General features: G+C 39.8%; 2 protein-coding genes across 6 annotated transcripts in view; both read left to right on the forward strand.

Moving 5' to 3' along the window:
- Positions 1–18261, forward strand: part of znf385d (zinc finger protein 385D) — a 30032-nt gene extending 11771 nt beyond the window's left edge. For 2 of the 5 annotated variants that reach the window (XM_062465360.1, XM_062465359.1), the window contains 6 exons: positions 4111–4218; positions 9787–9955; positions 14631–14945; positions 15579–15760; positions 15852–15953; positions 16759–18261. In XM_062465360.1, the coding sequence (XP_062321344.1) occupies positions 4111–4218; positions 9787–9955; positions 14631–14945; positions 15579–15760; positions 15852–15953; positions 16759–17001 (1119 nt within the window). In that variant the 3' untranslated portion in view covers positions 17002–18261. Of the gene's footprint in view, positions 1–2490; positions 2662–2824; positions 2946–3175; positions 3302–4110; positions 4219–9786; positions 9956–14630; positions 14946–15578; positions 15761–15851; positions 15954–16758 lie in introns of those variants that run through there. The other 3 variants (XM_062465362.1, XM_062465363.1, XM_062465361.1) reach the window with 3 other exon arrangements.
- A 5443-nt stretch (positions 18262–23704) lies between these two features.
- Positions 23705–25275, forward strand: LOC134023849 (protein phosphatase 2C-like domain-containing protein 1). The gene is made up of 2 exons (XM_062466207.1): positions 23705–24332; positions 24485–25275. Exons 1-2 carry the CDS (start codon positions 23705–23707, stop codon positions 25273–25275), a joined length of 1419 nt encoding a protein of 472 aa, XP_062322191.1.
- The last annotated feature ends 196 nt before the right edge of the window (positions 25276–25471 follow it).

The raw sequence follows: 25471 nt of genomic DNA on the forward strand, positions 1-25471 counted from the left end.
CTTTCTGAACCTTGCCGTCAATGATCAATCTTGACATGGTCTAATGATTGCATAAATGCTCCAATTAATACAAATTATTCCAACTAGATTAAGCATTGCACTGATCAGGTTAGAGTTAGGGTTGCTTGTTTTGCCATTGAAAATCAATTTCTCAACTTTTTTGCTTGCATCAAAAACTTTTGTTTTGTAGTGTGCACGTATTAGGCAGCCCATTCATTTGTTTCTATTTCGAAGCATTGATTTAGCAAATTCAACCGACGGCCATGCTTATTGGGCTCTCATTATCAACCTTGTTTGATATTCATTGAAGAAATGATGAATCATTGCAAATTTCATTGAAACTTGTAACGTGTGATAAATATTGCCAGACTGGTTTGATAGAATGATGGATTAGGAATTGGACTCCTAGGGAATTTGACAAAAGCACTATTGAACTTTACCTACAGCGCATCAATAAACTATGATGTAATTTTATTATTCGTTATTTTTGCTCAGTATCAGATCAAGACGTGCGTAGAAGATACAAGTAACACAAAGTTAAGGTATGGTTTAAGGTTTTTGATTTCAAAAAGCATTTTCATCTCAGTGGTTGCCGTGTTATTGTATGGCTCTCAAGTGCCTCTTTGGAGAAGAGCATTCCCCAGCTCAATATTTCATTCTGATTGAGACTAGATGGGGTGAGAGGTCAGTAGAGAAGACTGATTTAAAATGTTTAAGTATCATCGCCAAACTAAACTATCTAAGACCTCTATCTATGTCAAATGGCGGAAGGAGAGATGTGCGTAACGGTAGAAGAAAGTTGGTGAAAGATGGACATCAGTCGAGGGAGAGAAAGAGAGAAAGATGGAGAAAAAAGAGAGAGGAACAGAGAGAGAGTGAGAGAGTCAAGGCAGGTACATGCCAACAACAATGAACAAATGCTTGGGAAATTCCTTACTGCTTGTGTTTTGAAACACAAACCACAGTCTCGACGCATATTGTCTTAGCTGTGTTGTAATGCCTAATGAGTGGCCCAGATGTGCTGCCCTTTACGGTACATTACTCAGCTTATCAATTTAAATGAGAAACATTATTTAAATTACTTCAAATTTGCGATGCCTGCACCATATGAGAGGAGATGAAGCAATATAATAATTGAGGTGAAAAACACTTTTCCCAATGGGCTTTTTGATGAACAATTTGAAAAATATAAAATTAGTCAGTGGTAACTGAGTTAGCATGCCATTAGAATGTGCAATTCAATGATAATTGCATGAATTTCCTTCAAGGCACGTTTTTATGCATTTTCTTATTCAGTGACCAGCCCAAAAGCTCAGATCTCTCTCTCTCTCTCTCTCTCTCTCTCTCTCTCTCTCTTACACACACTCACACACACACACATATAATCGTTCAACTTACCCTCTGTGATGATGGGAATTCTATATTGCCTTTATTGTGCAATTTAAATATTGCACACTACAGCTTTAACTTAGTTCCCCCATGTTCTCACTGTCTACCCCTTTTAGAAAGCTGATAAACTGCACAGACAGTTATTGCCATAGGGGTAAAATTATATTTACTGTTGTCTCTCCATCTCTCCCCATCTGTCTTATATTAAAACAGTCCATCAACCCTTGTCAAGTGCCAAACAGCTGAGCTTCTAAGTTAGGACTTCCTTTGTATTTCTCTCAACTACCTTTCTTGTGCTAAGTGAGCCTTCGTATTAATTACCAAGTGCGAAGATGTTTCTCATTATGAGGTATATGAACAACCTCCGGATTTGACTTGCAAATATTTGTGTGGTAACAAACTATAACAGTACTGACTGATGGTAACTAAGTGACTGGGCCAGGCAGCATAGGTAATTGGAAAATACATAGGAGGCAGGATTACTTCTGACAGGTCATTCATCCCACTTAAGTTAATGGTAAGTGAGCTTGGCGGCTGTGAATGGAACATTCAGGCCTCAAGGTGGAAGCTGCGTTGACCAGTCATTCCGTCTATTTCTCTTTTTCTCTCTCCTCTCTCACACTATCTGTATTTTTGTCCATCCGTGTAATGCTGTCTCTACTGCAGTGGTGAATTCCTCAACACACAGGAAGTATGCAGGGAGGATTCTGGGAAAAGCATACACTGTTTGATATAAATACTATAGGGTTATCCCCTACAGTATTTGCAAGGATTTATTTTAAACCCAATTTTTGGGTTTCTCAAAACCATGTGTTACTTATTCTTTATTATCCCAGCTCTGCTCAATATTATAATCTGGTTATATCCAATACATGGAGTTGCCAAGTATTGTAATTGAGATTTTGTTCTTTATCATGGCGTGAACGTTGTCAATTTTTGCTGTCACGTTACTTGTCACAACTGCTGCTGTTGCACCTGGTCATATGATGCACTGTTTTAAGTTCTAGCTGTCTGGTGTCCCTGGCACCAAACCTTGTTACAGACAAGTTTCTGCAGGCTGTCAGAGAGCATCAAACAAACAGCCTGGTCTTTCCCCACCAGGGCTAGGCGACATGCTCCCAGTCTAGAACACTTCAGCACGAATCACAATGGACCGACGATGAAAGGAAAAAGACTACGAGTGAGGCAGAGAAATGGAGAAAAGAGAACGGACAAGAGAGAGGACCACACTACTAGACCTTAGCAGACTAAGAATGGGCACAGGATGAAGATGTGAGTGTGTTGGGCGGGGGAATTGGAGTGTGCTCTCAGCGGTAGGCTCCTCATGAAGTATTTGGCTCAGTGGGTGGCTGATGGGGAAAATGCATGGGGAATAATGTGTCACTGGCAATGCAGCTGTACTTTGGAGACAAGCCCTCAGAGCTGGGGGAAAGCAGCAGTCAATAAGAAAGAGATTTCTTTTAACGACTCAAGGAGCGATAGATGGATAAGTAGATTTGCGGTGGAATTAGAGGGAACAGAATGAATTGTGAGCAACTGAGCTGTCAAGGCATGAGGTACAATGAAACATGTTCCTATTAGCCACTTCTTTATATATTTTTATTCGTAGATTTGTGACATTTCCTTAGACTAATAGTCTGAAATACACGTAATGATGTTTACGCCGCTTCCATATTCTTTTCACATTGGTTTTGCGGGTGCCTGTGTGAAATTATGTTTCTCAGACTTGAGCGCCATACGTGTTTCTTGCAAGAGCTCATCCTATTTGTGGCCCAGATGTTTTTCACTCTGGGTAGGTTTCCAGTTCTCAACCTCTGGGTTCCCAGCAGGCCCCAGCTAACGTGTCTTTCTGTAGAATTCCTTGCCAGGGATCCGTGCCAGCTTCATGTGTCATCCTCTCTCCCAAACTTGGGTGAGATTTATTATGGAAGATTGTTGCATAAGCTTTTTTTGTTGAGAGTTAGCAAGCAGCTTAAGACATGCTTAGTTTACAATGCTCAGATTTTTGTACAGTTTCTTTTCTTTTTTCCTTTACAGTATCTATGTTCTGTAATTTTTGGTTGCAGTTTTTAAAGTAACTTTTTAAAGTTTGCCTTATGCCAATATCCCTGTTACCAAATGTAACTTATATGACTGTAAAGTCAAGAAAAGAAGGGATTTTACTGTAAAGTGATAAAAAAAGAAACAGTGTCAACAGATACCTCTGTTGCAGCTCAGTCTACAAAATGTATCCCTAAGAAACAGATGGAAGCAATGCTATTCTTTAAGGCTCAATCACCAAACAGATGGAAGGACACAGAGCTGACAGAAGGTGCAGCAATGCAGGAACATAACTAAATATGGAAACAGAAAAGGACTTGTTTCATACATACCCAGTTCCCCTCCTCACATATTGTGACTTTGATTTGAACATGTTTTCTATTTGTTAAAGCTTGTGTCTTTCAGAACTTGCAAGAAAGTTCACTGTTGAATCGATTGCTACTGGATTGAACTTGATTTATACAATGAAATGTCCTCAGACTGTGTCCACTGGCAAAGACATGTGCAATTTATTTAAGATGGAACTAGAAAGCTGTCAGCTGTTCAATGGCTAACTGAAGTTAGCCTCAAAAGTGAAGCATACTTCTTTGTTTGAAGCTCAAGGATCGCCGAAGGTTGATTTAAAGGTCTGGTTTCAGTACTTTTAGTGCCTTAATTATCTTTTGCTCTCTTCTCTTGCAGATGGACCCAATACAGAAAGCTGTTATGCCTCACGCGTTTGGAGTACTTCCCTCAGCAAAACGAAAGCATGTCTCGTGCAGTGTGTGCCAACTACGGTTCAACTCACAGGTGAGTGAGTGTCTGAGATCTAAAAGGGTCAAAATGTCACATGATGATGGTTTCAAAACTGGGTTTTTGCTTTCCCCTTTACACACTGTACTGTATGGAACCACTTCTAATATTGAACTTCAAATAGGACCATACGAAATACAGTGAAGATTTAAAAAGGATGGTTTGCAAAAAACAGTCGTCTAGATATCCTGAAAGCAATCAAATCAACTGACATCTCTTTACATTAAATAGGCTATGATATTGGCTGAATAACCCACTGACACCTTAAAGGTAGTTTTTTGTCTGCTCTGCTAAATGTCTGTCCTCAGTATTTTCAGATTATATGTACCACAAAACAACACAAAGGTCTATTGTCAGCTGACAACTACATTGTTATTGCATCATTGTTCATGGAAAATATCAACCTTGAAAATACTGCAAGAACATTGTGCCAGAATTTGCAATTGTACGACTCCCTGATTTTTTTCATGCAGTTTGAAAATCAAAAGACAAACACAAACAGTCGCTTTTGAGCCAAGAATTTTGATTTACAAGCTTGGGATATTACTGCATAATTAGCCAAGAAGGCTTTTTAGGCCAGTCTGTGCCACAGTAAGGGGTTGTCCTGACTGTGGCACACATACTTTATGTGCTGGATTGGGAAATGTGCATTTGTAAAGAATAATTCATTGCTTTAAAGCCATATTTGTTCAATAGTTATCAATGACAAAGTAGCCATGGGTAATGGCATTTAACCCTGATTTATAGAAAAATGGGTATTGGCATAATAATATAGCAAACTTAAATTGAATTGTTTTTATCTATTGTCACAGCCTGAAATCACAATGGTGGCACCCAGGTTACCTCCCTGACCGAAGTACTTTCTCCTCTTAGCATAGTGTACAACTACAAACACATAACATAGCAAAGTAGTGTAACAACACTTTCTTTACAAGAGTCTACAGAGTTGACCACCTCACACTAGGAACAGTGTGAATGTACCACCTGGCTGTAAGGCTGCTTGTCAACCCTTGGTCCTCCGGGGAGGGTGTAAAAAAAAAGATTCTTTCAGGGCCAGGACAAGGACACCATATGACTGCTTTTCAAACACACACGTTATGGAATAGATGGGTTACAGTCTCTGTATCTGGCCAGGAAGGCCAAATGTCCCCCCCCCCCATGCACACACACACACACCATCCTTTATGATTTCAGTGTCTTGTAATACTTTTTAAACATTAGTCAATGTTACTGTGAAATAGCTTTAGAAGCTAATGATTCTTGCAGTGCAGCAATGCAGCAATAAAGATATGATTTTTTAAATAGGCCTACTGATTGCATATCCAGATAATATCACTCTCCGGATATGTCTGGATATAGAGAAATGGTGTTTGCCTATACAACATCTTCAATGTGAGCATGTTAAGAAGAAAACTGCACATCTGAGATTGCATTTCACATACATTTATTATCGTACTAATTAATTCCCATCCAAGTTAATTTATTATCATTGTGTGTGTCATGGGGAATGTGCATGGTAGCTGAGTGTGTCACAGTGCTGGACTGCATCCATTTCCTTTCGTCTTTTTTTAGTGGTATGATGATGATGTTTGGGTTCATGGGCTTCTTTAGAGACATCGAGTAGAACCACCGTTTCCTTCTACAGTAGGACTGGGACAGTAGAGATTTGTTGCGTTACGGGCATCAGGCACTGCCTTCATCCCTTCCCGTCTACTGTGGCTTTTTAGATCTAGTCTCCCTAACTCTAACGTTAACCTTAACCGCCCTTCAAATCCTAATGTCAACCCACTTTACCTTTCAAACACTAATTTAATCCCATCTCAGCCAAACCTTGAATACAGATTCCCCCTCCAACCCCAACCATGCTCTGAGACTAAAACCTAACCCTCACTCCTCCAAGCAGGCCAGACAGCACACACACTCCGCCTTGGCCCTCTCAAGCCAGGTGGAGTTTATCAAAGGCCACAGCTCTTTTCTATCACATGGCGACAAACAACACAATAAAAACCTGCCATGTACAGCCAGATCCTAACCCTACAATCTCCCCACCTGAGACTCAAAGGCTGGCCACTGGCAGGGCTTCAAGACACTGGTCCTTAGAGCCCACAACCTGTCAATGAATGGCAAAAGGACAAAATTATGACATACTATCATTGTTTACTTAAAGACCATGCAAAGACTAATCATGGTTTTGTCAGATCAAGCATTGTTAAGGCAATTCTTCCACATCATTGCTCTAATGAAAGATTAATTGGTAACACTTTATAATAAGTCAACGCTTTTTGGCATTTACAAAGTGTTAACTAATAGTTAGTTAATCCTTTATAAAACATTTTGAAACATTAACAATACATTATTAAATAGTTAATAAGCTTATTATTAAACACTATGTTGATCATTAATAAACACTGTTAAAAATTATGCATTTTATTCATAATACAATTCATAAGGTGTTTGATAACTGCATTATCATACTTTATACACAGCTTGTTAATATAGTTGCAAACCAGTAGTTTAAAAGGTGTTAATGGTACATGAGCTGGTATAGAAAGCATTAGCAAATGGTGAACAAACCATTTACATTACCTTTATAAAGCATGAGTAAATAACTAACAACATATTTACTTATGTCTTTAATTAATATATGCCAAGTTGAATACAGGATGTACACTATGCTTTGCAGATATCTTAACAACTATTTTATAAAGACTTACTAATGATGCAACTTCTGATTAGTAATGCAAGTTATAAAGCATTTACTAACTGTTAGTTAAGGCTTTTGCGTGACCTAATCTAAAGTGTGAACTATTTATGCCTTATTAAGCATTTATAGAAAGACTATAGGCCTATAGATGTTGTGTTTTTGTTTTTTTAGAAGAAATAGCTGTTAATTTATTTACCTGGGTAATAAAATAGTATTTTATTTCCATTAAGAAGCAATACAGTAGAATTGGTATAAAAGTTGGTTACCCGAAGCTGTATTTTATTTTCCAAAAATGGCTGTAATAAACTGCAAATGTTTAGCTACTCCTCGACAGGTCTGCAAACGCCTTTGAAAGCAGAGATTTGTTAAAACGTTTGTTAACCGAGATCGTAGGTCGAGGTTTACAAACAAATCGTTTTAACAAATTGAGGCGACAAAGCGTTTGCTGACCTGTCGAAGAGTAAACATTTGGTTTCTTATATACCACAACAATACGTGGGAAGATCCCAAATCAAACACGGCGAATCTGGAGCAGACGCCATCTTGTCAGAGCAATCAGCTGCACTTGTACTGGTGACGTCACTACATCTCCAAGGCAACATATCAACAACTCTTTTGAGAACGTCTTCTGAACCAATAAGAACAGCATATTGGTTCAATTGCAACAACAGTACGAGCGTTCTGATTGGCTAATGGGTAGTCATGCCAACCGCGTATTAAGTCTTTATATATATCTATGCGCGTATTGACCTCATCTGCGGTCTGATACGTATTCTTATTGCCCTCCGCTGATGTCATCTTCAAAATGAGCGAGATCGAGGAGTTTTACTATCCAGATGACAATGAAGACATCAACAGCGACGAGGAAATTCTTAACTTCCTAAAAGAGCAGAAAAGTGTGAACACAGAGAGATAAACGACAAGCGCTAGGCAGATTGCTAGGTTTGGTTGCTCAGATTTCAGATTGGTTGCTAGGTGCTAACACTTGAAACACACCGTGAGAAGACGAGTAGAGCTGAACAAAACTACATGTTTTAAATGAAAAGAGCTAAAAATGCCATATAATAAACAACTTACTAACCTCGACCGTTCAGTCATGCCGGGAAATATCAAACTGAGGTTTTAACGTATCGACCGCTGTCACTCTCGGCTAGTAGAGCTAAGTAGTTAGTAAGACACATGCCTGTCATTACTTCAATAAAATAGTAATTTTGTGTATCACATTGTGTTGTGTCTGTTTCCTTTTGAGAAACGTATGTTTAGCCTTTGTGAATGTGAGGTTCGAGAATGGACAAGAATACCTTAATAAATAACTTATAAATGTTTAATAAGGCAGAGATAGTTCACACTTTAGATTAGGTCACGCAAAAGCCTTAACTAACAGTTAGTAAATGCTTTATAACTTGCATTACTAATCACAAGTTGCATCATTAGTAAGTGTTTATAAAATATTTGTTACGATACCTTTGTGAATGTGAGGTTTGAGAATGGACAAGAATACCTTAATAAATAACACAAAAGCCTTAACTAACAGTTAGTAAATGCTTTATAACTTGCATTACTAATCACAAGTTGCATCATTAGTAAGTGTTGTTGTTAAGACATCTGCTAAGTATTAGTGTACATCATGTATTCGACTTGGCGTACATTAATTAAAGACATAAGTTAATATGTTGTTAGTTATTTACTCATGCTTTGTAAAGGTAATGTAAATGGTTTGTTCACCATTTGCTAATGCTTTCTATACCAGCTCATGTACCATTAACAGATTATAAACTACTGGTTTGCAACTATATTAACAAGCTGTCTATAAAGTATGGTAATGCAGTTATCAAACACCTTATGAATTGTATTATGAATCACATCCATAATGTTTAACAGTGTTTATTAATGATTAACATAGCATTTAATAATAAGATTATTAACTATTTAATAATGTATTGTTAATGTTTCAAAATGTTTTATAAAGGGTTAACTACGTATTAGTTAACTCTTTGTAAATGCCAAAAAGCGTTGACTTATTATAAAGTGTTACCGATTAATTATTATCTTGATTATATTAAACAGTCATCCATATAACTTTGTTGACAGCATAGATAACTGGAGCATGTGTAGGGGGTGATTGTCATAGAAGAGCACAATTATTATAGATATTTTGGTATTGCCACTCAGCTTCTGATTTCAGGAAGAATCTGAAAACAAAGTTTTACCACAAAATATTGTTTCATAATTACTATTCGAATAAATTACCGTCCTCTCTTTCTCTCATTTGTTATTAGTGAAACGTCCCCCATAGCCTATTTAACAAATGGACAATACCCTGATGGGAATATGGCTGGCATACTGATTTATTCTTAGAGGCAATCGCATTCTTCCTGATACCATTCTTCTTGCCACGGGCAAAGTCATCCAGGAAGTGCAGAGAAGTAAACAAGGACAACTGAATGTCTTTACATATGGCCTTGTCTGAAAAGCCAGGATACATCCTACGTAGAGGTGAATCTTGGTTAGTCTACGCGTCTGGACTCTAAATTGTATCCATCAATTAATTATATTTATCCCCAACAGAGACCCCCATGTCACATTTGTGTTTGAGAGGAAGACACAATATGCTCATCTGGTCATAGGAAACAGAATAGCTTATTCTCTGCCTGAAAAGGCTGGTTTGTGATTTCACAAGTGCACTTTCGATTTTTTGCCCTTTTAAGGCCAGCTCTCAGTTGGACCTTTCTGGCTCAGTTGAATATTTGCTAATCTCTAATTGTTTTAATATGATTATAACTTGAAACAGACTTTGTCTGCTTTTTCCTGTGTTAGGCTTGTCTGGGTCTAAATTGAGCTACTTATTTGTTCTTCTACAGAGCCAAGCCCTGGCCCATTACAAAGGAACCAAACATGCCAAGAAGCTGAAAACTCTGGATGCTCCCAAATGCAAGCTCAAAGGCTTAATGGTCACCAAGGAAACAACCAACCTGGAGACCTCTAGGAACATCAACACTTCAGCAGTCTCCAACTGCACTGACATGAAAGGTTATTCATTTTCATTTTTTAAAACGTCTTGCATCTACAATAGATTTACTTTCTCCAAATCCATTAATGTACAGTATCTTTTCAGCAACAAATTGGTAAACCTATTAAAATTTAAATATAGGGAGCCCACCGGATAAGTGGTGTATAATGTAGGCTGAGGCCTTACCTCAGTGGCCTGAGTTCAAATCCAGCTTTTGCCCTTTGCTCCATGTCCTTCTCTTTCTTTCTCTGCCTTTCCTGTCACACTTCACTTGAAAATGGTCTAATACAGCATGACAAATATATCTTATAAAAAAAAAAAGTAAAACTTATTTTTTACTGTAATAAAAATTACAATTATCAACTAAATGATGTTGTTCCTGTGTACAGTAGCTGACACATTTATTTGATGGTTTGGTTACATTTATTTGATCAGTTTAATCATACTCAGGAGCCGATGTCAACTGAGATTGTCCAGATTACGTAACATCTTGTCAAAATAAGTATGTGGAAGAAATGTTCACGCCTCAAAACTTGTAGACAAGGTGAAAGATACCTTGAATATCCATGTAAAACTGCTCCAATTTAACTTTTCAGAACGTGGAATCTTAGGAAATTGAAAAAAGAACACGGGGCATATTTGTCTGGGTCTCTCCAATATTAGGTCTCAGTATGGCATATCCACAGAGTACTAAAGTTCTATGTGAGAAAATGTTAAACCGAAACACATTTTCGGGCGCACACTCTGGCATTTATATTTCAGCTCAGGTCTCGACATCTTCGCTCTATAATATTCAGCTTTGTTTGTTTTCTGGACACGCATGCTCAGTCTCTGACACCCACAGACTTGTACACTTGCATCAACTTAGTTGTAGCCAAATTAACAGTTGATACCTGAATTACTGTAAATCATGTATTCTGTCAGCATATTCAAATCAGTTAAGCACTTTCATCCTGTAGTCATTCAACATAATATAAGAATAAACAATGGCCATCTCTGACCGAACCAGTTTTCTCCTCCACCTCTTATTGTATCTGGACCACATTGGAACGATGGTACATTTGTCACAAGTGGCGCTACTTAATGAATATTTATAGGCTCATATGTCAGTGGAATTCATTGGTGAGGCGGGTAAATTCTACATTATCTGCCAGGCTCAATTATTTGAAGGTATATCAGTGCCAGAAAGCTCCTCTGACGAAAAGCAGGGGTCAGGGAGGAATAATGGCTACACAGAGCTTAAATGAGCAACAGGCTGAGCAGCCACAGACACTTGCACAAAGTCAGCTTTCAGTGTGTTTGTTTGGTTTTGCAAACTTCTGCCAAATATCGATTATATTTTGCAAGTGCTCATTGGCGCTCTTTGGGAACAAGAGTGTGTGGAACAAGAAGAGGTTCATTGTTTCCATTTTGTGTGTGTATGTCTGTGTGTTTGTGTGTTGGAAAGGCGGGGTATATTGATTGTGTTTGTTTGGACACATGCTTGTTATTTAGGTCTCATCGAGACCTTACATCGAGATCTATTTTTTCAACCAAATGAACTCGAGAGGGTCCTGTAAATGAAAGGCGGTGGTGTGATTGAATAGATTAGTCAGTGACTCAGTAGCCACCCGTCAAGCCTGCGTATGTGTCTGAGTGTATGTCTGCTCCAATGCCAAACAGAGAGAGAGAGAGAGAGAGAGAGAGAGAGAGAGAGAGAGAGAGAGAGAGAGAGAGAGAGAGAGAGAGAGAGAGAGAGAGAGAGAGAGAGAGAGAGTGCGAGAGAGAGATGCCTGTAGCATGGCCCGACATCTTTCAGTTCCAGCCCAGTGCCCGAGGAAATGTACCCTGATATTAGCTATTAAAGAGGAGATTGTCAAGGGAGCCTTGCCAGCCCTGACAGCAGCTGTACAGCGGAGCAGGCTTGAGGAGGCAGGGTGCTAGCGTAGGCTTGTTCAGCTAGCAGCACTTGCTCCACTGCTTCCTCCCTCACTCTCCATGTCTTTTTCAAAGACAGGAATACAAATCTGCCCAAAACACTTCTTTGGTGAGCACCGGGTTGGAAAAAACCTGTACACAGTCGAGGTACATCAAAGAGAAACTAAGATGATGACTGCAAATGACCATGCCTGGGTAAAATGAGTTAAAATACTGGATAATGTGTCTATCTATCTATGTAACAATTGTAGTAATACACAGTTGTACTTTATGAATCTCAAACTAGGCAGAACAACACACTTTTACCACTTGTGTATTTGTGTTTACTTTACTCACCTTAGAAAAATATGGGAAAGTATTGGTTGGTCGACTTGAGGCCAAGGATCACTGCTGTGATCTCAAAGACAGTTGTCCCATAATCAAAATGATAATTGCAACTATTGATGTGGAATACCTATAGAGCTAATTTCACATCTTCATTGAAATATCAAAACCACATTGTTGTCAAGAGGGCTGCTGTAGATGACCTTTTCTTCTTTACTTTGAACATTGATAAGCAAAAATGTATTTTAATGGAAGATAGAATTCAGCCTTGAGGGATTCCTGTCCTTTAAATGGTTGTGACATATAATGGGGTCTAATCATTTTAATTAAAGAGCTTAATCCAGCATCATTGAGAAAGGTAATCAGATCTCTTGGGAGTCTTGTGATTGCCTGGAAGCTTATCAGGAGAGGAAGGATTTCAGAGGCACATGTCTGCTTTATCACCAAAGGAGATCTCCAGAGAGACTCAGGCGCTATGGAGGTATAGAAACTGAGGAAGAAAAGGATTGTTAGCTCTCAAAGAGAGTCACAGAACTCGTCTGCTTTCCCCTCACTAATATCTTCACTCTTTGTGGCACTTACTTCGCCCTCTAACTCGTTCTGTCTATTTAATTGCGTCTTCCTCTTACTCACGTTTAATATCTTCTCTGTCTCTTTGCTCATCCTCCTCTTAATTTTTTCATGTACTCTGTCATTCACCTTTTTACTGTTTCTCAACTCCCCAATTCTCCCTTTCAGTCTTCTTTTATCAGTCCCTCTTACCTTCTTGCTTCCTTCCTCGTTGCTTCCTCTTTCTACTCTCACACTCTCTTCCAAAGCTGTCAGCTCTCACCCACAGCAACTTTAGATTGATCACAGTCATTACCTCCGTTAATGAGAGGGGATTGAGTTCTTAACTGGGCCTCCCAGAGCCAGTTAGGTCACAGAGAGTGGTGCTGTGAATTCCTGGAGGCTTTCCTGTGTAGAGGGCGTTCTAGGCCAGGCAAAGTACACTTTAATCACCTGCCTCCAAAGGCCAATGGGTCTTTAATGGCATTAAAGGAAGATGAGTGAATGGTGATGCAAGGACAAACACATGGACAGGTTGACCAGACCCTTCCGGGAGGCAGAAAATGTTACAGTAAAGGTACATGAAAGGGCCATTACCAATACAAGTTGTGTACAGTGACTGGTGCAGGAAGCACAACTCACAAATTAGTTACACAGGCAGTCAACACACTACTATGCATACTCAAACACAGATTTTAAAGCAAACACATCCTGTATATGTAGAATCCTAAAGCAACCTGAAAAGTTGCTCATTGTGCTTTCAAACTGGCCACGGAAACGGGTGTGATGATAGCTTTGGGTCCTTGGTGAGTTGGTTTTGATTTTTGGTTACCATGCTGGGGTGTGTTATGATGTCTGACAGTCCAGAGTGATGTGGGAGTATGTGGACTTTAATTACAGAGTGGTGTGAGGTCACGGTGTTCCTTTCCTCTCAGCATGATCATTATTCAACACAAGCAAGAAGGTGACTTGCAAATAATCGTTAAGTAAATTTGCCCATGCAAATGGCAGTGACTTAAAGTGACATAATGAAATACAATTCATATTGTCTATTGAGCTGTTTGTCTATGGAATGTTGTAACTATGATGCTAGGGTTTTTTGCTAGTCATTGTACATAGGATTAAGATGTTCAATTATTGAGAAACATAGATCCCATGAAACATAAATCCTTCCCTGCAATGAATCTTTCTGCAAAAAGCAGATATGTCTGAATGATGATAGATGTCTGGTGCCAGTGTTGCTCCGTTCCGTATCTCATTGCTCTGACACCTCTTTTGGGAAGAAATAAGAGCCATACATATTGGCTCACAAAAATAGCACAACATAATTCACTATTGATTGGCCCTCTTTGCTCACTCTGTTTCAGTGGACAGTGGAGTACTGAGAGGCATTGACATTGATCAGGGGATGCTGCCAAGGCAAAATTTCATTTTGGTAAACTAGGAACAGTTTATAGTAACATGTGTTGTCCATCACTTTATGATATGAGATAATTGTTTTGAGGTTTGAGAGCTGGTCTTATAAGGTGTTTTTCCTCCCAGACTTGGTTATGTAATAACAGCTTTAAAAGCAAGTATTGTCATATTGCAGTAGAAACTGAAAATGCCATGCTATACATTGCAAAATACTGTACATATGAAAAGGGGAAACACAAATTATTAACTTAAATTTAAGTTACACTTTTTTTTTAATTTAAGTTAAACTTTTTTAATATATATTTAATAAAATAATATTTTAGGAAAATTATCTGTGGTTTTCTCTGAATTAGCTAACATGGTCATGTTACACCAAAGCAACAAACATTTGAAGTATTAACTGGCACACAAAGGAGTCCTCCAAAACCATCCAGTACTGAAGGTTTAAAAATAATCCATTAAAAATAACCTTTCTCTTTCCCTTTGCAGATAAAAACCCTGAAGTGGCACATTTGCCATTATCTCCTGTACTCAAATTGACACCACCTCTGACACTTACATTGGCACCACTGGCAACTGAGCTGACCCCAGTTCCCCTCACAACCACACGGACAGAGACTACCTCAGCCATGTTAGAGGATGAGAGGCAGCCGTCTAAGCCAGCATCGCCCCTGGAAGTGGACGAGGAGGCGGAAGCCGAGGCCGAGCCGGAGACAGAGGAGGAGAAAGCCAAGCGTCTGCTGTACTGCTCTCTATGCAAGGTGGCCGTCAACTCAGCCTCCCAGCTAGAGGCTCACAACAGCGGTGAGAGACTGGACTACCATCCCCTCCTCTCGTCCCCATTCTGGACGCAACTTGGCAGATGCTGCAAGAGAGTTTAATATTTGTTTTAGTGCTATGCCAGTTGGGCTTGTTCATCAAATTGTATGGCATTGACAGTCTTTTTGTGCCGTTTTTCATGTTTTGTTGAACAGTTTCTAAGTGAAGTGTGACAGGAAAGGCAGGGAGAGAGAGAGAGAAAGAGAGGGGGAGAGAGAGAGAGAGAGAGAGAGAGAGAGAGAGAGAGAGAGAGAGAGAGAGAGAGAGAGAGAGAGAGAGAGAGAGAGAGAGAGAGAGGGGAAGACATGCAGCAAAGGGCAATGGCCAGATTAGAACCCAGATTCAAACCTGCATTGTATGCACACTTATCTGGGGAGCTACTGGGGCTCCCCATCGTCATGGTATTTTAGTGCTGTTGAGACTTAGGGAGGAATGTCTATTGAAGAGGGATTGTTAGCTTAGCTTGATTTCTGTAAAACGTTGTGCAGTGAGCTTTTACACAGCATCTGCTATATCGAAATGAAAAAATGACCTATCTTCTAAGGGTATTTCATGTATGGCTCTAGTTTGGTTCAATCCTGTCAGAACCTTGACAGCCTTTTCTTCAACTACCCATAGGTACGAAGCACAAAACCATGCTGGAGGCCAGAAATGGCATGGGCTCAATCAAGTCCTTTCCAAGGCCAGGGATCAAGAGCAAAATGACCATGCCCACCAAAGCAGCCACGGGCCTGCAGAACAAAACCTTTCACTGTGAGACCTGCGATGTGCATGTCAACTCAGAGACACAGCTCAAACAGGTGTGTGAAAAATCTCGGTAAATGTTTGAAATAGTTGTTTATGAAAAGAAAAGATTTTAGTAGAGAAAAAGGATTTTTCTGAACCTTCCAGCACATTAGCAGCAGACGACACAAAGACAGAGCGGCGGGAAAACCAGCCAAACCCAAATACAGCCCCTACATCAAACCTGCAAAAGACCTGACCAAACAACCAGTAAGTCCTGCCACTTTGTCGATATACTATTATGCCATTCCATATAATGTCACGGCAGTATATTTATATCAGGGGTCAGATGGCTGAGCGGTTGAGAGTCGGGCTATTAATCAAAAGGTTGTTGGTTCGATTCCCGGTTATGCCACATGACATTGTGTCCTTGGGCAAGGCACTTCACCCTACTTGCCTCGTGAGAATGTCCCTGTACTTACTGTAAGTCGCTCTGGATAAGAGCGTCTGCTAAATGACTAAATGTAAATATATATGAATAATGAGTAGGATGTGTCTATTTTCTTTACATCTAAAACTGTGTTCTTCACTGTGTTATGTTCCGTACAAGGTGTTACCACCTTCATAGATTTACAAGCCAAATTAAAGTAATGGTCCTGCAAAATGTGTAATGCATTGAGGTGGAAAAAAGAAAAGATGCTGAAAAGCTTCATAATGTTTCTGAGAACATCAGACTTACTGTGTACTAAGATTTTAAAAATTATGTTTAGACAATCATCAATTGAATAAATCAGGAAAAGTTTATTTTATGTTTAAATTTAAAAACGTTTTTTCTTTTTTTTAGCTCTAACCCATAACAATTATATCCATTTTACTGTTGAGAGAGGCTGTAAAATCCCTTCCCTTGATTTTACCTGATTTTACCAGTATTTTCCCCTTGACACCAGATGATGGTGTCAGATGACTCTCATGACCTTCTGAAACCTAAGATTTTAGACACCGATATGTGTTTGTGTACATTTTCCAGTTTTCAGTTTCCTCACTATTTCACTGTCTTTCTCTCCCTGGTTTTTAGGTGAAGCTGACCGTGGGTAAAGAAGTATGCCAGCCTATGACAACGGCCCAAATCTTGCCCAGCCACCTTGCAGCTATGGCGGCAGCCATGGGCTCTGCCTTCTCATTGCGTACAACCCATACCCCAAACCATGCCCCTACGCCTACCCTCTTTCAGACACAGACCCTGTCTGCAGCGTTGCTTCGCCCCGCCCCAGGCCCAGTCAGGACCTCCCATCCACAGATTCTGTTTGCTCCCTACTAAATCACAACACCACCCTGTTATGGAAAGCTATGGATCTCATTGTGGAGCGCATCCAGAGGGATATGAAGCGTACTATGCATTTGGTCTAAAGAACAACTTTGTCTGTAAGATGCGGACTACTGGAAACTATTATCAATAAAACACGACATCTCCATCCATCACCTTTGGCTATTTGGATTACCTTGTTCCATATCAGTATCTACCCTCAATCTCCTGTTCAACTGGACTATGTTTTTTCTTTTCTTCTTCAGATCCTTAATTTATTTATGGGTAAGATCAGAACCCAGAAGTCCTTTTATTTTATTTTTCTCAAAAAGAACTTCTGGAAGTTGAACACTGATTGAATTTTGCCTTAAGTTTTAGCTCATGTGTCAGCTTACATGACATGTGCTTTGCAGATCCCCAGCACCTAGCAACATGATACATCAAAAGATAACAGGAGAAAAAGTGTCATTCCCGATTTACTAAAGATTACCTGTATTTGAAAGTTCGATTTCACTTATTTAGAGAAGTTCTTTTAACCCTGACAACATAAAATAAATAATGAAATGTAGGAACGCTTAAGTATTCATTAGGATTGTCTGAATGGGCTAACTCATGATGCCAACATACATGGATTCATTGCTGCCAACCAGGTCTGACTCCCTGTGTACCTCCCACTGTTACATGCTAATAATCCCACACATCCTTTTCTCTTGCCCATGCATACTCCTACTCTAAAACCCTTGACCTACATTGTACCGCAATAATATATAAGACAAACCACCACTATGCAGTGTCATTTCTGTGTAATGCAAACACAGTTTGAGCTAAAACTGTACAAGGGAAATACTATTCATGAAGCTACTGTGTCACACTCAGACCATTGCTTTAGTGGAGGTTACTGACAATTGTATTTAAGACTAAATATATTGAGAGAAAGAGTGAGCAAGCCCCCTTCCACTTTGCTATATGCACTTTACACCCCTTTGTTCTCTGTCTGCTTTAGATGGTTAGAGTATTTAGTATTGTATCTTCTCTTGAATAATGTGTGTTTGTGATGTGTGCCAGTGTTTTCCCTGTCCATCTGTGAACATGGAAGTGTGTGTGTTTGTGTATGAGTGGTTTCCTCCACTGATAATTGCCCCAGATGATATACAAGCTAGAATCTGTTCTGAATGACCATGAGCTCGAGGGACCACAAGAAGCTTGTGTACTGTGCTGTGTCATGTCAATGTGTTACAGGTGAATAATTCCAAATAAAGAGTCTTACTTTCCTAACTTTTGTAAATCAACAAAACATGCCCTCTTTAGATCTCTCTCTCACACACACACACACACACACACACACACACACACACGCACACACACGCACTAAAACACAGACACACAAACACACCTCAGTATAGCATGGTTGAATGAACACATAAGCTAAAGTTCAAGCTCACAATAACAATTTCCTACTCAGGAAGCAGAGTCACTGACATAGGCAGGTTTTGTAGCTCAGAATTTGACATTTTGGACAAAATCCACTACAACACCATAAGTCATCACATGTTGAACCCAATTCTTCAGTGTTTGAACCTTTCCATGAAACTTTAAGCTTCATTCCCAAGTTTGTAGTATATTAACCTCGAGGGGGCGGGGGGGTGGAACTGTCTACACAATTTCTGACACACAAAACTGGCTTTTCCGACTAGTTGAGCTTATTTCCACACCACAATCCCAGCCTGAAAATAACACAGCAGGCTTCCTTGGGACCAGAGCAACTCAGCTAGTGGGATAGCTTACCACCATCTTGCTCCCATTTACTCTCCATGGAACAATAATCAAGAACATCTGTAAGGGGGATGCAGCCTTGTCTTGCTGTGGTTCCAGAGAGCTATCAGCAGGCTGATATTGATTGACCCTCTCCCAGTCGGCAGTGAAAACAGAAAGCTGCAGGGTGCCACAGCTCAGGGAAAGCAGAGGGAAGTCTAAACAAACTGGAAAGCAAATATGCCAAGCTTTTGTAGTTTGAGTTACTGTTAAATCTTAATGTGGGTGGTGAAGCACAACAGCCCAACAACACCATTACTGGTTTGCCACTCATCTCTCATCACCCTAGATACCACTGTCATAGAAACCCTGTCTTTGTCTCTAGCTGTATTATGAACCAGCGTACTATTGTTATCACGGTCCCTTCTGATGATGCACAAAAATTCTGATCAGAAATCCATTCAGAAATGTTTGATACAGTTTGGTGTGGGAGATCTTGACTGACATGCACAGATCCCTGATCCCAAGGTGTCTTGGTATGTATTCTAATGCCATCTGTGAGCAAGACCTAATTGCCCAAAATCAAACCTGCATAGATATTCCAACATATATTGGAAATCTATTCCCAGAAGAGTGGAGGCAGAATAAATGTAACATGGGGACCTTCTCCATATTAATTCCGATCAATAAAGCAAACCAGCTCGTTTTCAATTATGGAAAACCTTTAAGACTCAGCAGATCAAACTTTTTTAGTTGACACAGCACAGCAGCAGGGCCATACTGTTCAACTGACTGACAGCTAAACAGCCTGGTAACCACTGGCAAGCACACACAGGCTTTTACAGTGTATTTCTGAAGCTGAGAATAGGACACAAGCTTAAAACAGACTCCCTATGTCATCAGATAATTATGAATAACAAAAAGGGGCTACTTTTCCCATTCATGCACATACACAGGCTTGAGTTTAATTGGACTGCTGGTCATAATTTCCAGCTGATGCAATTGCTTTCACACTTCTCCCCCACACTTTGTTAGTTGGCTACAGTAGCAGGCCACCATGCTAGCTGTTAGCATTAGTATGGCATGTTTGTTGATAGAAGCTGCACTGTAGAAATATAATGTGTAGAACAGGGTACTTCAGAACTCTTAACTAATGCCTTGCTCAATTGTTGAAGCTAGAGATTAATTTGAATGTGGAATCACATACAAGCTTGCAAGGATTTAAAAGGATTAAAAGACACACTTTGATTTCTTATGTACTTCTGTTGGTAGTTGAAAGAGCCAAGTGTACTTGAAACCTTGAAATACATAAAATACAATAAGCTTGTTAAGGTCTCCTCTCTTTTTAAATAATATTTTAAGCAACTAGAAATTGATGAGTATAGAGCAGTGGTTCTCAACCCTGGTCCTCAACTACCCCCTGTCCTGCATGTTTTAGATGTTTCCCTGCTTCAACACACGTGATTCAAATGAATGGGTTGTTATCTAGTTATGCAGAAGCCTGTTAACGACCATTCATTTGAATCAGGTGTGTTGGAACAGGGAAAGATCTAAAACATGTAGGACAGGGGGTACTTGAGGACCAGGGTTGAGAACCACTGGAGTATAGAACTGGATGGAAGTTTACATTGAGAGATAGAGCACCCCCCCGCCCGCTCACAAATCACTGATTAAACATTTACAGGACAGTGCTTCTTAGTACTATTTTCTTTGCCATTTTGTGCAAAACTTAGTTTGAGATATATTATCACCCAAGATTCCATCTATGTATGGCCAATGGCTATTAAAAAACGATCATGTTTCATGGTGTCACCAAAGTTTAATATACTGCCTCATATTTTTAGTGAGTTGTCTTTTTTGAGTCCAAACAATCTCTCATGCAACATGGCAAATAATGTGTTTTGTTACTACACGCTTTGATAAAGAGTCTGTTTTAGAATAGCCTTTTTTCTTTTAGTTGAAAAGGTCGAGAAGTTCACTGCTTTTCATTAGTTGCTATTGGAGATGATTTTCCTTTCTGTTTCCTGGGGTGTAGGGAAATGATCCAGTGCTTGAGTGGCATACAAATCAGAAAATGAACAGGAACTAATTCACCCTTAGGACATGGACAGATTCAGGCAGCTTGCCTGTCTACTGTATGTTCAGCTATAGATTCAACCTCATGATAAGCAACTCAATTATAATTTAACTCCAGTAGGACTTTGACATCTTTCTTCCATCTGTCTTTCTGCAGTTTAGAATAATTTTCCTCCTGGCAACAGTGTTTTGAAATGTGGTTCTGTCTTGCTGAAGTCATAATACAGTCATCAAGAACCGTATGTTGCTCAACATTACAGTAGTTTGGGGATTTTTGTCTGCTGGAGTATGAAAAGCAAATTAGAGATCCCAGCTATGTTATGGTTTAGTGACCAAAACAATACCAACCCATCAGTATGACATACATATACAATACCCAATTCAAAAGCTAGTCAGAATCTACTCAGAAGTCAAACATGTTTCAGTACACTGAGCTATAAGTTAACAACATGGTCTCTTAATTGTTGTACACTTAAACTGTACAACTAAACTTTGATTTGTCATTTGCAACAAGTACTGTACAAGTACAGGCACATTCTAGAAATATTGGTCTTGCACCTCTTTACAATTTCCTGAATCAGTCTAATCTAAGTTCTTGGTGGTTGATAGAAAATCGTAATTGTTCTATAACAAAATCTAAATTTTACGCGAACATTCCTTGAAAGCATAAGATTGAATAAATATTTAAAACATATATAACCCTATATAAAATTTTATATAGCCCCTACTGCACGTCCTGTCCAAATTCCAGTGTAATAACTAGTGTACAAGGTAAATACAGTAATTAGTGAAGGGGGCTGACAATTTTGTGGGTGTAATGAAGGAGGGAGTAGTCCAGTGAGAGCAGGGAAAGGTGGGTTAAGGGTGGACAACCCCCCGCCCCCATTTTTCTTCAATTTTCCATTGTTATGCGATGTGTGCCTGTCCAGTATAACATGTACACCGTCTTGATGCTAGTTGATAATAATGACATGATCAGAATAGGAGGCCACAGCGTGAAGTAAAGCGATGTTTGTTATGTTTCAAATTATTCGTATTCCAATGAACATGTTTTACTGCTTAAGGTCTGATACAAGATGACCTTTGAGGAAATAGAATGAGCAGTATCCTCCAAGATTACATTTACACAGTAGACTGCTTTTTTGAATTACCATGTGACCTGCCCTTGTTCTAATCACCTTGGCCCCATGATGGCCGCATCAACTAGCTAGTCATTACATTTAGACTCAAACAGATGTCAATCAAGTGAGAAAGACACTTTGACCCTAATAAATAATGGGGTGCTATAAACATACAGAGAGTGTGTCTGACCGCCTGGCACTGGGCTCTCAAGTGTGAACGGATCAGAGAGGTGCCATAAATTACAAAGACAGAGAAATAGTAAAAGGAATGGTTCCGAGTCAGTGACCGCCGGCCAATATATCAGCCCCTATGATGTTATAAATGCTTACTCTGCTCCACTTCACCTCTAAGAACCAAATAAGTGTTCCGATTTAAAACACACTACAAATTTACTACATTTACTGTAACTGGGGCCATATGGGTGAGGTATGCATATGAAATGGGCAAGTGTTATGAAACAACAACATGGATTGAAATATAGAGAAGTTTCATGAACATGCCTAGGACATGGGATGTCTAGGCTTTATATTATTGGTTGCAAAGGAGGTCTCAATTAACAACCATCAGATGTATAAGATGTACAATATTATATGTTCAGTATAAGGAGGCCAGGTTTTAGAAGTGTGTAGGATGTGTAGACAGTTCAGTGTGTGTGTGTCTGCGCACACGTGTGTGTGCGTGTGTGTGGGAGCGTGTGTGTGTATATACATTTTCATGTGTGGTTGTGTTTGGATGTTTTCAAAGGTGCCTCTTTGTCATAAGTAGAACACTACACTCATACTACGATTTATGGGAAACATATCAGTAATGCATTAAGAGGCGGGGGAGTTTCCATCGTAATGAGATTGTCACGCAGCTGACATCTCATGGTTAGTGGTGAAAATCAGGACAGGTACAGACAGAGCCAAACCCCACATCCCTCATACTGTGAGGAGCCTGTCTAATAAAACTGATTTGAATTGCTGATGTTTTGTTGTTACAATATGCACATCCATTTAGCTTTAAATACTTCTTCTTGGGTGAGAAATATGTCGATGTGTACTATAACTGTAACCTTTGATGATTTTTCTTGGTTATGTTGAAGAAAAGGCATTGATACACATGTATGCAGCTTCATTAAGCGAAAAGTCAGGTTTAACTCAGTTTACTGCTGCCATCTAATGGATAAAATAGGTCAATTCAGGAAGGTCATTTTTGTCTTTTGAATTAACTGTACCTTCCCAGCATATTTGTTTCTACTAAATCAACTTTTTGCCATGTAGATCAAATCCTGAACTAAAAAAAGCATAAATAAAAAAACTTTTGCATGACTGCATCTAGACACAGCACTCTGTCACAGTGCCTTTTGTTACCAAGGAAACTGTTTCCGTGGGAAGGCCTGTAAACAGCTGAATCCAATATTACAAGTACCGTACTTCAACAACTTCAAGCGAGCCTAATGGACCCATGGTACAGATTAATTCACATAAACTACATAAGTACATTTACAGATTTTTTTTCATGTAACTTTATATTACTTGAAATGCAAATGTATTCAAATTTACTCATAACTCACAAATTCAATATATGGTAAATTACTCATGTTTCATCCCCGACTCCTTGCTTACATTTGCTCCCTGAGGATTATTTTGGGTCCACTCCTGATTCTGGCAGCCCCCATACTTCCCAACACAATATACTTGATAGCGAAACGATCTTCGATTTAGTGAAAGCTGAAAGGCACTCCAGTGCAGGGGCCAAGTGTGTGGAGGCTGAGCATCTTTGCCACATGCCAGAATACAGAGTCAGTACACACAAAGGGAACAACCCCTTGGTCCATGCCGTGGCAGTGTGCGAGGAAAGAAACACCACGTGGAAAAGAGATATGGAGGATGTGACAGTCTATAAGGAGTGTTTCGGAGGCAAAGAGGGGACCAGTTTCTTTGGGATCTTTGATGGGTTCCACGGACAGAACTCTGCCACAACAGCATCCAGGGAGTTACCTCTGTTAATACTCGATCAACTTTCGAAACAGGACTTCTCCTTGTCCTTGGAGAAAGACCAAGCAGATCTCTTGTCCCGTTTTGACGCTCTATTCCAGGAGGACTGCAAGCCTCAACCAGGCCAAGGTCCAAACACACTAGTCGCTTCAGAACAGGAGAATGAAACCAAAGTGGAGCAGTTAAACCTAGTCTTCAATACAGCCTTCTCTAAGATGGACAGAATTTTGGGTCTGGGGAGGAGTGAGTCCTCTAGGATTCGCTGGAGTGGCTGCACTGCTCTGGTCTGCCTTATAGACACAGAGGCTTCCCCACATCTATGGCAACATGTGGGGGAACATGGGAGAGGAATTGCTTCAACAGTCAACCAAACTTTACAGGAAGCTCCATGTGGAAGAATTCTCATTGCTAATTGTGGTTGGTAGCCTATTCATAATATGAGCTAAGTTAGTGTTACTACCAAGTGCTAATATGTAAATGTAGGTTTCACCTTACATAATGGTAAATTGCAGCAGTAAGCTCATTTCAAACTGTGGTTAACTCTTTTTTCTTTCATACTGTGATGATAGGAAATGTGCATGCAGTGCTCTACAAGAAGGGACGAGGTTACCGCCTAACGGAAGACCACAGCACTTCCAATCCAAAGGAGCGAAACCGTATCATGCGAAAAGGGGGCTCCATCAGCATCAATAAACAACATGGGCTTGTTGAGGGAATTACCAGAGCCACCAGAGGGCTCGGTCACTACGGTGACAGTAAATTAAGGAAGTCAATCATCCCTGTGCCTCACGTAGTATCTCTCCCCATTGAACAGTCTTACAGACTTCTGGTCTTGGCCTCCAGTGGTCTTTGGGAGGCATTGGATGTGAATGCAGTTGCGGAGATAGCCCAGACCGTCACTGAGATGACACAGAACTCATCCATGTCTAAAGCTCCTCAACTTATCAAAACCTGTGAGGAGCCATCGTCCATTTCAGATACTCGTGGACAGTCCAGACAGGAGTCCCTCTTTCCAGATGACCAAGTACCCTTGAATGAAAAAAATGACTTGGAAGTTAGGATCAAAAATTCTGAAACCCTGCAGGGGGAAGAAGGAAGTGAGGTCATAAGAATAACAAATACACAAGGAGAGGGTTTCTCCTCAGTCTTCCCTCAGGAGAGTGGACCCAGTGGGAAGGAGCATGACGTCTGCACTTTGAGGACACTTCATGTGGACTATGAGTGCCTTGCAGCTGATATTTGCAGAGAGCTGGTGGATGCAGCAATTGTTTCAGGTTCAAGGGAAAATATTTCAGTCATGGTCATACTGCTTCGGAGAACGGACACGATAAACAATTACACTCTCAACGAGGAGACTTGACAGTTAATTTTAATGTCTCATTTTTCAGCAGTGGAAAAAGTATTAAATTAATTTGTCTCATTTTTCAGCAGTATTCAAAAGTATTGTGAAAAAAAATAATCTAGACTTTAGCCTAACACTGCAATACAAACTTGCATTTATGTGTTATTCGTCAAATTTGTAAAACAATAAAGGCAATGGATAGACCTCAGGTATT

Source organism: Osmerus eperlanus, chromosome 7, assembly GCF_963692335.1.
Source record: "Osmerus eperlanus chromosome 7, fOsmEpe2.1, whole genome shotgun sequence".
Classification (NCBI taxonomy): Eukaryota; Metazoa; Chordata; class Actinopteri; order Osmeriformes; family Osmeridae; genus Osmerus; species Osmerus eperlanus.